General features: G+C 38.0%; 1 protein-coding gene, 1 non-coding gene and 1 pseudogene across 9 annotated transcripts in view; 2 read left to right on the forward strand and 1 right to left on the reverse strand.

Annotated features, from left to right (window-relative positions):
• The window catches only part of CNOT1 (CCR4-NOT transcription complex subunit 1), a 102,043-nt gene that overhangs the window by 61,005 nt on the left and 28,237 nt on the right, over positions 1 to 12,801 (forward strand). For 4 of the 8 annotated variants that reach the window (XR_007474200.1, XM_049703089.1, XM_049703092.1 and 1 more), the window contains exons 17-22: positions 4,784 to 4,934; positions 6,164 to 6,365; positions 7,313 to 7,459; positions 8,634 to 8,758; positions 8,994 to 9,280; positions 10,200 to 10,278. Coding sequence is in view for 7 of the 8 variants with exons in the window: in XM_049703089.1 (XP_049559046.1) it covers positions 4,784 to 4,934; positions 6,164 to 6,365; positions 7,313 to 7,459; positions 8,634 to 8,758; positions 8,994 to 9,280; positions 10,200 to 10,278 (991 nt within the window). In the remaining variant the exon portion in view is untranslated. The remainder of the gene's footprint in view (positions 1 to 4,783; positions 4,935 to 6,163; positions 6,366 to 7,312; positions 7,460 to 8,633; positions 8,759 to 8,993; positions 9,281 to 10,199; positions 10,279 to 12,801) is intronic. The other 4 variants (XM_049703091.1, XM_049703094.1, XM_049703090.1 and 1 more) reach the window with 2 other exon arrangements.
• Positions 2,356 to 2,687, reverse strand: LOC117199449 (cytochrome c oxidase subunit 6C-like; annotated as a pseudogene).
• Positions 5,223 to 5,358, forward strand: LOC117199511 (small nucleolar RNA SNORA50). Its single transcript, XR_004480759.1, has one exon. It is a non-coding gene; the product is annotated as a small nucleolar RNA SNORA50 (small nucleolar RNA).

Consider the following 12,801-nt stretch of genomic DNA (forward strand, 5'->3'; position numbering starts at 1 on the left):
TGGCCTTTTTATTATTATAAAGTATCTTTGTCTATTAATTTTTTTCTTAAAGGCGATCTTGTCTGAAATTAGTATAGTCATTGTAGTTCTCTTTTGGTTAAGGTTTGCAAGGCATACCTTTTTTCATTTTTTACTTTCAAGTTATATGTGTTTTTTAAAAATCTAAAGTGTCTCCTTTAGACAGCATATAATTGGATTATTTTTTAAAAATCCATTTTGACCATTTCTGCCTTTTAATTGGAGTATTTAATTTATTTACATTTGACATAATTACTGCTAAGGTAGGATTTACCCATGCTCTTTTGCTTAGTTTTTCTATATGTCGTATGTCTGTTTTGCGTCTCCATTCCTCCATTACTGCCTCCTTTAGTGTTTTTTTTTTGTTTCGTTTTGTCTTTAATTTATTTATTTATTTAGTTAGTTTTGGCTGCATTGGATCTTTGTTGCTGTGTGCAGGCTTTCTCTAGTTGCGGCAAGCAGGGGGCTGCTCTTCGTTGTGGTGCGTGGGCTTCTCATTGCGGTGGCTTCTCTTGTTGCGGGGCATGGGCTCTAGGCACGCAGGCTTTGGTAGTTGTGGCGTGTGGGCTTAGTAGTTGTGGCTCGCGGGCTCTAGAGTGCAGGCTCAGTAGTTGTGGCGCACGGGCTTAGTTGCTCTGCAGCATGTGCGATCTTCCCGGACCAGGGCTCGAACCCATGTCCCCTGCATTGGCAGGTGGATTCTTAACCACTGGACCACCAGGGAAGTCTCTTCCTTTAATATTAAATAGATCTTTCTAGCGTATCACCTTAATTTCCTTGCTGTTAACTTTGACATGTTTTTGAGTTTCTTTTTTCCTTTGGGTATTAAAATTAACATTTTTAACTCAAAACAATGTAGTTCCAATTAACACCAACTGAATTTCAGTAAGATGCAAAAATTTCCTCTAAACGGTTCTGTTCCTTTCCTCCTTCAAAGTGGTGCTCTTGGGCTTCCCTGGTGGCGCAGTGGTTGGGAGTCCGCCTGCCGATGCAGGGGACGCGGGTTCGTGCCCCAGTCCAGGAGGGTCCCACGTGCCGCGGAGCGGCTGGGCCCGTGAGCCGTGGCTGCTGAGCCTGCCCATCCGGAGCCTGTGCTCCACGGCCGCAGCGATGAGGGGCCCGCGTACCGCAAAGAATAAAAAAACAAAAACAAAGTGCTTCTATTGTCAAATAGTATCTTTATACGTTGTGTGCCCATCAAAAGATTTGATGTTATTGTTTAATGTAATCATTGTCCTTTAAGCCAAGTAGGAGATAAAAGGATTATATATAAGCGAGAAATACAGTCATGTGTTTTATATTTCCTTATGTCCCTTTACGGGTGCTCTGTTTTTTCATACAGATTCGAGTTACTGTATAGTGTCTTCATTTCAGCCCAAAGGGTTTCTATTATTTCTTTCCCCTTTTTTTAAAAGTATTTATGTATTTGTTTATTTGGTTGTGCTGGGTATTAGTTGTGGCTCGTGGTCTCCTTAGTTGTGGCATGCAAACTCTTAGTTGCAGCATGCATGTGGGATCTAGTTCCCTGACCAGGGATCAAACCCAGGTCCCCTGCATTGGTAGCGCGGCAGAGTCTTAACCACTGTGCCACCAGGAAAGTCACTCTATTATTTCCTATTAGGGCAGGTCTGTTAACGATGAATTACCTCAGCTTTTGTTTATCTGAGAATATCTTAATTTTTCCTTTATATTTGAAGGATAGTTTTGTCAAATAAAGGATTTCTGATTGACATTACTTTTTCTTCAACACTTTGAATATGCTGTCCCACTACTTTCTGGCTTCCATAGCTATTAATTTTTTTAAAGGCTCCCTTGTATATAAGTTGCCCCTCTTGCTGCTGCTAAGATTTATTTCTTTCAACAGCTTGATTATGTTGTTTCTAGGCATGGATTTCTTTGAGCTTATATTACTTGGAATTCGTTGAGCTTCTTGGATGTGTAAATTAATTTTCATCAAATTCGGAAAGTTTTCAGCCATTTTATCAACAAATACTCTTTCTACCCCTTTCTATCTCCTCTCATTATGTTTTGTTGGTACCTTTGGTAGTGTTGCACATGTCTCAGTCTGTGTTTATTTTTTTCCCTTTCAGTTTTTCAATCTTTATTGGACTATATTCAAGTTCTTGGATGCTTTTTACGTGCTTGAATCTGCTGTTGGGAACCCGTAGTGAAGTTCTCATTTCAGTTATTTTACTTTCTTCTTTTTAAATTTGTATTGACACACTCTGTTTTTTGAGACATCTTTTTCAAACTTCCTGTAGTTCTTTTTTTGTTGTTTTTGTTAATCGTTTATTTATCAAGAGAAGCTGTTCCTTAGCCCAGATATTAGTAGTTCATAGTTTCATAGTTCAGGAACACAGGTAAGTGACAAACTTGCATGGAACTAAATGCAAAGAAATTCTTTATATTCCAAAATCACTTCACACTCTGAAAGATACCAGCCTTCCTCATCTCCTCAAAATCTTGTATGGAATCATAATTTCTGTAGAAGTCTGCATAGGCCTTCTTTCTTGGTTCAGCCACAGCAAACTTACAGAAACTTACAAGGAGATAATGAATGCTCCAGCAATATGAAATCACAGACGCTTGGCCAGAAGGCCACGCATCTGAGGTTTTGTCAAAGAACTGGAAGCCATGGTAGTTTTTCTCCTTGACAGCTCAACAATGATGTCCTTCCAGACAGGTGGAGAAATGGCCCTGTAGTTCTTTTGACTTTTTTTTTCTTTGAACATAGTTAAAATGGCTGATTTAAAGTCTTTGTCTGGTTAAGTCCAACATCCGTTCTTCCTGAGGGACAGTTTCTCTTGATAGCATTTTTTCCCTACGTACGGGCCATGCCTTCTTTGTGTGTGTGTGTGTGTGTGTGTGTGTGCATGTGTTGCATGTCTTATAATTTGTGGTCGAAAACTGGAAAGTTTAAATAATGTGGCAATTCTTGAAATCAGATTTTACCCCCACACAAGCGTTTTTTGTTTTGTTATTGCTCTTTTCTGAACGAATTCAGTAATGTCTGTATTCTTTGTCATCTTTGGTCCCTGAAATCTCTGTTTGGGTAAGCCTTGTGTTCAGCTAAGATTGGAGATTTTCTTATCAATAAGAATCAATAAGCTATTCTTTACCCTGTGATTCTGTATGCATTTTTAGGCACATCTTTAACACTAACTTTAATACTGTTAAACCCACTGAACTTTAACACCTTGTTCTTTTATTCGCCTGTAGTTAACCATTTTTGTTTTTTTGTGGGTTATCTCTGTGTTAGAAAAGTATATATTTTCCTCTTTCCGGTAAAAAAGGTAGTATATTATATACTTATTGCACTATGCTTCTTTCATTTGATCATATATCCCAGAGTCCATGCCATGAAATTATAGTTTCCTTATTCCTTGTAATTAATCTGTTGTACTCCACTGAATAGATGTTTTGTGCCTTAATAAATCAGTACCCATTGGTAGATATTCTGTTTATTCCACTCTGTGTCACAAATAATGTTGCAACGAATAGCATTTTGCATACATCATTTTTGCCAGTGTATATTTGGGCCCACCAGAAGTAATTGTTACGTTAAAGGGAAATGCATGTGTAATTTTGTTAGGTGCAAAAGTTTTCTCTATAGCAAGTTCTCCTTTTAGTATAACCAGAGGCAGTTGGTCTATTTCCCCGTTGTCTTGTAGCTAATCTGAAAGTTGAAATATGGCTATCTCCATGAAGTTTTTTTAACATGAAGTTTTAATTGCAGGGGAGGTGGGTATTTTTAACCCAGGTACATAGAGGCTAGAGATAGCTACTCATGTTCTTCTGTTTGAAATATCTTTTGGAAATTAATGGTTTTACTACTTACTACTAACTTAAATAAGTAGGTCCACACCGTTAGGAGTTGACATCTCTCTTTTCTTTTCCATGGTCTGTAATGTTTTTCTCCCTTGCTTCAGTGGATGTAAAAATAACTCATTGTTCATTTTCATTTGTAGCCCATATTTTTTATTTTTATTGAATATCCTTGATTTACAATATTATATGTCACAGGTGTACTAATTCATAATTTTTAAAGGTTATACTTCATTTATGGTTATTATTAAATACTGGCTGTATTTCTTGTATTGTACAATATAACCTTGTAGCTTATTTTATACATAATAGTTTGTACCTCTTAATCCCCTGCCCCTACATTGCCCCCTCCCTCTAGTCCGTATTTGAACCACTCATTTTTTTCATGTTGGCAAAAATAAAAAAATTGTAGATTTTGATGTAGTGCTGTTTTTGTTGGCCACGCTGCACAGCATGCAGGATCTTAGTTCTCCGACCAAGGATCAAACCCGCGCATCCTATTTGACATTTTAGAAGTCAGTCAATTCTGTATGTGCTTGCCAAATATAGTTAGTGACTATGGGTATGGCATTTTTATCTATACTTAAATAAAAGTCTTATTTTTGACTATGAGAACCTAGTCTAAAAAATGCTTACCTGTTTACTTTGATATGTCCAGATTTGGGCATAATTTTTGATGAAGTAGTTGAGGATATGGAATGTTTCTTACAGCATAGTATTTCAAAATACATAGGCAACACTATACACAAGGCTTAATTTCAGAGGTGTAAAAAATATTTTCAAGAGAAAGCCAGTGCTCAGAAAATCCTGGTGATTAATGACAGGTGCAAAAACATGGGATATGGTTCTAGCAAGTTTTCTTTATTAGAAACCTAGATTTGTTTATTTAGGTGTTCTAGGAAATAATAAGTGACGTTTTTCACTTTTCATTTCTCTTAAGGAGTGTTTCTCAGGAGTTATCAGAAACCATCCTCACCATGGTAGCCAACTGCAGTAATGTTATGAACAAGGCCAGACAGCCACCACCTGGAGTTATGCCAAAAGGACGCCCTCCTAGTGCTAGCAGCTTAGATGCCATTTCTCCTGTTCAGGTAAATGAACACTACACTTGGTACATCTCCATTTGTTCATAGACTTGGAATAGAATAAACTTGTACATCATCATTAATAATCTACTCAAAGGAAATTTTTGTCTGAATTTATTATATTTTAGATAACTGCATGTCTAGTATCCACTTAAAGGAGATCCGTAAATAGGCATTGTGGTTGAGAATAGATTTTAATCATTAAGTAGAAAGAACATGACTATGAGAGGAAAGATACAAAACAATTTATTTAGGGCTTCTTTTTAAGATAAGAATAACTTAGACTTGAGAAATAAGCACTGCCTTTGAACCTGATGTGTCTTGTTTGTAGCTTCACGGGCCAAGCAACAGTGCTAGAGCATAAGGACTTGTTATAACTGGGGCTCTTCAGCTCTCAACTGAACTGCTCTTTTAAAAACAAGGTACATTTAAGTTACTCCCTGACACCAACCACCCCCTTCTCTCTGGGAGCAACATATTCCGCTTCTATTTTCAGCTGCATTGAATGGCAGATTGGGGTTTATTTTAAGAAAAGAAAGAGCATTTAGTGATTCTTCAGTGACCACTTTATAAAAGGCATTTTGTGTATTATTTTCTATAGTCACAAAGGTCTGAAATAATGCCACAAACTAAGAAGCTTAGAAGTGCAGTTATTAGATATTTTATAAAATCTTTTGGTGAATAGTATACCTTGTTTTTTGTTTCTGTTTTTGTTTTGGGGTTTTTTTTGGTTTTGATTTTTTTTTTTTTTTAATCAGAGCTGATCTCCTCCAACCCCAAGATTCTCAAATTTTGACTAGATATATTTGTTTTGACTAGATTTCTAATTTCTAATGCTTTTATTGTGTTGAAAGTTAAATAACTTGCATTGAGAGAATTCTTTTAAAGGGGCTTACGGGAAATTTTACGGACTGCCCCATGTCACTACTAAATGTTTAGTAGTACAGCTTCAGAGAAATTCGTATGAAATGTTATTCTTGAAGTTTTATAGCCCTCATATTGTGGCTCTGGTTCTTTGGCAGGGGCTAACTCTTTAAACCTAGTCCATCTATGATATAATAAGAAAAATGACTGGTACTCTTGATTTGGGGATTTAAGCATCATCAAGATTGTGTGTGGTTTTGCAGTTTATATAAAGCATTTGAAGAGCTGTTGCTAAAGATTGCTTTACCTGTGTCGTTTGTCTGCCTTTGCTTGAAGTATGTTTAATACGTTTTTATAATGTTTTTCTTTAGATTGACCCTCTTGCTGGAATGGCATCTCTTAGTATAGGTGGTTCAGCTGCCCCTCACACCCAGAGTATGCAGGGCTTTCCTCCAAATTTGGGTTCTGCATTCAGTACCCCACAGTCACCAGCAAAAGCATTTCCACCCCTTTCAACCCCAAATCAGACAACTGCATTCAGTGGTATTGGAGGACTTTCATCACAGCTTCCAGGTAAGGGGGTTGGTGGGTAGGGGTGCAGATTATTTGTAAGCCTCATCGTGCCTTAGTGTATATAAGGTGTTTTGGAGTCACTATGATAAAGGAAAGCTGCTTGAACTAAATCGTGAAAAATTGCGCTCATATCCAAAGTTGGGAAGAGAAAAACATTACATTAATTTAGTCAAATTGCAATGAGGATATTTGTACTTGTAAAGTTAGTTGAATTATTCAGTAAGGATTGTATTATCAGATGATAGTACAAATATTAAAAGTGTGTTAACCACATTCTGAAGAACTTAGGCTTAGATCAAAACTCATAGCTTTAAGAATTACTCAAGGTTGGTATAATAAAGGTAGAATATTTCACACACCAGATTCAGGTATATGTTCTGCCTTTTTGCACCTACCTTGGAAATGATAGTAAATCCCTAAAACTTTTCCACATATTTTGGCTTTTTTTTTTTTTTTTTGTGGTACACGGGCCTCTCACTGTTTTGGCCTCTCCCGTTGCGGAGCACAGGCTCCGGACGCGCAGGCTCAGCGGCCATGGCTCACGGGCCCAGCCGCTCCGTGACATGTGGGATCCTCCCGGACCGGGACACGAACCTGTGTCCCCTGCATCGGCAGGCGGACTCTCAACCACTGCGCCACCAGGGAAGCCCCACATATTTTGGCTTTTAACTTAATGTTGAAGTAAAGGTTACATTTTTTCCCCCTCTAGTAACCACATGTTTCTCCTAAGCTATCTGAACCTTTTATTGCCAGAATATAAGTTTAGAGTACTAAAACCTAAGGAGTGAAATGTTGTAATAACTCTGTAACCTAGTTACCACTGAGTTAACAAAAGACCCTAATTTTTTAATTAATATAATTTTTTAATTAAAAACTTATTTTTTGATGTGAATAAAGTCAAGAATATGAGTAACGATAAAACTTCTGGCTGCCTTCGTTCTTTCTAGTAGGTGGTCTTGGCACAGGCAGCCTGACTGGTATAGGAACTGGGGCTCTTGGACTCCCTGCAGTGAATAACGATCCTTTTGTGCAGAGGAAACTGGGCACCTCTGGACTGAACCAGCCTACATTCCAGCAGAGTAAGATGAAACCTTGTAAGTGGTAGTGTTGTCTGTGATTGTGAAGTGTGACTGATGCATATAAAACTTGCATGTCCAATTTGTTGTCCCTAGAGATACATGGACAAAGACATTGACTTATCTTAATATATTGTTAGTAGGGCCGTTGATACGCCTCCTAGATCAGTGGGAGTAAATTCATACATTTAAATTATTAAAACAAAAATTTGAGGTATCATTCCACCTTTGATCCTGGATTGCCAGAACAAGGTGACTGTTAATAAGAGGTAGCATCCTTTGAGGTGTTATCCTAAAAGTAAGAAGTAAAGAGAAAAGACTTTCATCAGTTTAAGTCTATGTATGTAAGTCTTATACTTATCCTAAAGATTTTTTAGTGTTTTTTTTTCTTTTCTTTCCTTTTTTTTTTTTTTAACAAATCAGGAGCAGCCAGGAGAATTTCAGATTTCTGTTTCAGCTTGGCAGTTTATAAAGTAAACAACTATATTTACTTTAATGTTTATTTTAATATAATAGCTTTATGATATATATAGCCTTATAGTACACATAAGTATTGCCATATATATGATGCTACAAAAACCAATTTTTTAAGTTTTAATCTCCTTTAGTAGGTTATTTCAAAATCAGAGACGTCCTCTTTGTAAATACATAGGTATCATTGGCTTATAAATATCCTTGTCATTGGGTCTAAACATTCATCATACAAGGTTTGAAAGTATACCAAGTGACAGTGACTTTAAAATGTTAGTGTGAAAGACTTGTCTGAATGTTATGTTTTGTAGCATGCGTTGTGTTTATATCAAGTGTCACGCACATGCATTGAGAATTCTTACATGTAAAAGGTGATTTTTTTTTTTTAATAAAGTAGTAAAGATCTGTTAACCTCAAGTGAGGTTGTATTGAGGGTAAGTGCATTATGAATTTGAACCTAGTGAACTTTCATGGTGTGATAAATCCTTATGAAGAAAGTACTAGGGTAGGACTATGGTTGTAAGGCAGTTTTGTGAGAATCTTTTGTGTCCCTAGAGCACTTGAATATTGAAACTTGACCACTTAAAACACTTTATTTTTTCCTTAAAATTCAAACTGTATTGGTCTCTCTGGCTCTGCTTTATGTGGGGGAGTGATGCTTTATGTGGGGGAGTGAAGGAAGAGCCTAAATGCCCACTGGTTGCTTTTCTGTTTCTAACAGCGGACTTGTCTCAGGTGTGGCCAGAGGCAAATCAGCACTTTAGTAAAGAGATAGATGATGAAGCAAACAGCTATTTCCAGAGAATATATAATCACCCACCACATCCAACCATGTCTGTTGATGAGGTGAGTGTCTAGGACGATCTAATTCTTTATGGTTTAGGTAAATCTTAAATGCCCTTTTCAAAGTGAAATCCCAACACAAAGTGTTTTGATATGTTTGTGCATCTTTGGAAACCTTAATATTTGTCTCAAGCTCAGTTTATTCTTAAATATTCTGCTTAACAATAAAGAATATTTGAGGAATGCTCTTAATAATGGTTTCCTTTATGTGTATATTATTTTTTCTTGCTTTCTCCAGGTATTAGAAATGCTACAGAGGTTTAAAGATTCTACCATAAAGAGAGAACGAGAAGTATTTAACTGTATGCTAAGGAACTTGTTCGAAGAATATCGGTTCTTCCCCCAGTACCCTGATAAAGAGTTACATATAACAGCCTGCCTGTTCGGTGGTATAATCGAAAAAGGACTGGTCACTTACATGGCATTAGGTTTGGCCCTACGATATGTTCTTGAAGCCTTACGCAAGCCTTTTGGATCCAAAATGTATTATTTTGGGATTGCTGCACTAGATAGATTTAAAAATAGGTGAGTGGATAGGTTTCCTGTGAAGCTTCTCTTTTTTAATATAAGGAGAAACAGTAGCTTACTTTTCAACTAATTCTTGCCATGCCTTATCATGATATGTATATTAACTAATCTTCATGACTGTATGAAGTAAAAGAGGAAGAAGTGAAAACAATTAAATTCGTTACAGTTGACAAATATGTGGTAGGAAAAGTATAAAATGAAATAGCAATTTTTTTGGTTTGTTTATTGAGGTATACTTTATATACGTAAAAGTCAGTATTTCAGGTGAACAGCTCTTTGAAGTTTGACAAATTCTAACAGTTGTATAACCACTGCCACCAACACCACAATCAAGATACAGAATATTTTCGTCACCCCCAAGAAGTTTTCTTATTCCCCCTTTGTAGTTAACTTTCCCTCACATCTAACCCCTGGCAATCACTGATCTGATTTGTCTAGTTTTTCCAGAGTATTATTTAAATGGAATCATACACAATGTGTATGAGTCTGACTTGCACATAGCATGATGCTTTTGAGATTTATCCATGTTACTGCATGTTTCAGTAGTCTGTTTCTTTTTACTGCTGAGTAGTATTCCATTCTGTGGGTTCATTAGCAAATTGTTTTTCTATTCACCTGTTGATGAACATTTGGAGTCGTTTCCAGACAGTAGTTTTAGTGGCTCATTGTAATCTAATATTAAGTGGAATAAGACCTTTAAAAAACAATCAGTAATAACTTTTTTGATGTAAAAGGGGTGAAGTTCATAAATATCCACCCCCTTACTTCTTTGTTCTTCCTTTTGGCATTCTCTTCAAATAAGGTATTTCAAAGGGAGAAAGGGGGGAAATGGCCTAGACTAGCTTTTGAAAAATTTTAAATTGTGCTGCCTCTGTTCTTACATGAAATGGTAAAGAATGAATGTTTTTGTTGGCAGATTGAAGGACTATCCCCAGTATTGTCAGCACTTGGCTTCTATTAGTCACTTTATGCAATTTCCACATCATTTACAGGAGGTAAGTGTCTTCAGTACCTACGTAGTTGGATGGTTTATCTATTTTAATTTGAATTTGGATTTACTGGCAATGGCATTAAGATTTCTTAATGATTGGCATGATACAAGTATACATATTATTTGTTGCTTGTTTTGCAGGTTAATCATGAAAAAATACAGATTTTGGGTTACCTTTTGTAAGCAGTGGTTTTGCTTGATTTAATAAAAGGCTTTTGCTAGTTCTTTTAGCCTAATAATGCTATTGAGATAGACATCTTTCGCTGTTACCAAGAATCCCTTGCCTGAGTCTAAAAAGGATTTGGAGTGGGACTCTTTGATTAAAATAAGTAAAGTTGTCCCTCTGATTTAAATGTTAACATGAATCAGAGCTGTTTCTTTTTGTTGTTTCGGTGGTGGTGGTGGTTTGGTTTGTTTTTTTGTTTCTGTGGTTTTGGGCGGGGGGTGTGCTGCTCCACGCGGCTTGTAGAATCTTAGTTCCCCAACCATGGATTGAACCAGGGCCACGGCAGTGAAAGCGCCGAGTCCTAACCACTGGACCACCAGGGAATTCCCAGAGCTGTTTCATATAAAACTTTCAGACCAGCTGTTTCTTAAAAATACAGCCTGCCTTTTTTTTTTTTTTTTGTGCGGTACGCGGGCCTCTCACTGTTGTGGCCTCTCCCATTGCGGAGCACAGTCTCCGGGTGCTCAGGCTCAGTGGCCATGGCTCACTGGCCTAGCCACTCCACGGCATGTGGGATCTTCCTGGACCGGGGCACGAACCCGTGTCCCCTGCATTGGCAGGGGGACTCCCAACCACTGCGCCACCAGGGAAGCCCAAAATACAGCCTTCTTAAACTACCTGCTTAGATTCCTTTGAGGTTAAAAAGGAGACAGTCCCTGAGGAAATGGACCTAGAGAATATATATTTTAAGCCACATTTTGTGATTATTCTTGAAATTTGTAAACTATTACTTTAATGATTGATTTTTAGGTGATTACTAAACATTCACACTTTTGCCTTACCTTTGGTCAAAGTCAGCTTATAGAGAACAAAGAAAGTTGATTAATCTCTATTGACTTTATTTTACTTTATTAAAATAAAAGATGAACTGCTTTATAAGATCATATTTTTAAGAAATCAGAAAGATCAGAATTTGAACTTACTTTTAATTCTATTATAATTTAGTCCAGCGCTTTCTACCTCATCCCACTGGGTTTGTTTGTAGGAGGGTAGGGTCATTATGATGGTTTAGCATAGGAAACCATAGCATGGGGGGCAGGAGTGTATTCATGCCTCTTGAGGGGGTGGAGGACTGTGCCAAAACTATAGCACTGAAAACTAGACAGGAAAGCAGAGTTTGAAAAGCTAGGATGGGAGGTCAGAGGCTTACTACAATCAAGTGTTTTTGGAATTGAGAGCTGGAAATATGGGCCTTGGAAGACTAGAGAGAACAAGGGAGGTGGTATGAAAGTGATCACACAAAGCAGTGATCCTAGTTCCCACTGTAACAAGATACCCAGAAAAGAGAAGGGAGGTCATTGTTTATATTTCTATAGTCAATTTAAAGGGCTGTACTTTCTTCAGAGATTGTCCTTCCTTGAAAATGTCCCCCCCCCCCTTTTTTTTTCCTGTACGCGGGCCTCTCACTGTTGTGGCCTCTCCCGTTGCGGAGCACAGGCTCCGGATGCGCAGGCTCAGCGGCCATGGCTCACGGGCCCAGCCACTCCGCGGCATGTGGGATCTTCCCGGACCGGGGCACGAACCCGTGTCCCCTGCACCGGCAGGCAGACTCAACCACTGTGCCAGCAGGGAAGCCCCGTCCCCTTTTTTGAATAAAGTTATTGTATATATAGATAATAGTTTGTTTTGTTATAGGTACAAGCTGTGGGAAATAGTATCACAAAGGGTGTGTCAGTCTTCTGATTTGTGTGTGAGAAGGACTTTTATTGGTCTGTGAAATGGAAAGAAAACCTTGTCCTAGAACATCCAGTATAATGCTTACCTCCAGTTGGCTAGGTGGTGTGGTATACACTGTTTTGTGGTAATAGCTTTATTGAGAGCGGACTCATATTGCAGTGTGTTTTTTAGGCCACGGTTTTCTCATCAGCATCCAATAGAAAAGAAATTAGTTTGGGCTTCCCTGGTGGCGCAGTGGTTAAGAATCCGCCTGCCAATGCAGGGGGCACGGGTTCGAGCCCTGGTCCAGGAAGATCCCACATGCCGCAGAGCAACTAAGCCACAACTACTGAGCCTGCGTGCCACAACTACTGAAGCCCGCGCGCCTAGATCCTGTGCTCTGCAACAAGAGAAGCCACCACAACGAGAAGCCCACACACCACAAGGAAGAGTAGCCCCTACTTGCAGCAACTAGAGAAAGGCCGCATGCAGCAACAAAGACCCAACACAGCCAAAAATAAATAAATAAAATTTAAGAAAAAGAAATCAGTTTACTATATAATTTTTAAAACTTTACATGTATTAAGGGATTTAAGGAAATTTATATGCAGGCATTTGTGGCTACTCTTTTGGAACTTGTTTTGT

The sequence above is a fragment of the Orcinus orca genome, chromosome 20 (genome assembly GCF_937001465.1).
Source record: "Orcinus orca chromosome 20, mOrcOrc1.1, whole genome shotgun sequence".
Taxonomy (NCBI): Eukaryota; Metazoa; Chordata; class Mammalia; order Artiodactyla; family Delphinidae; genus Orcinus; species Orcinus orca.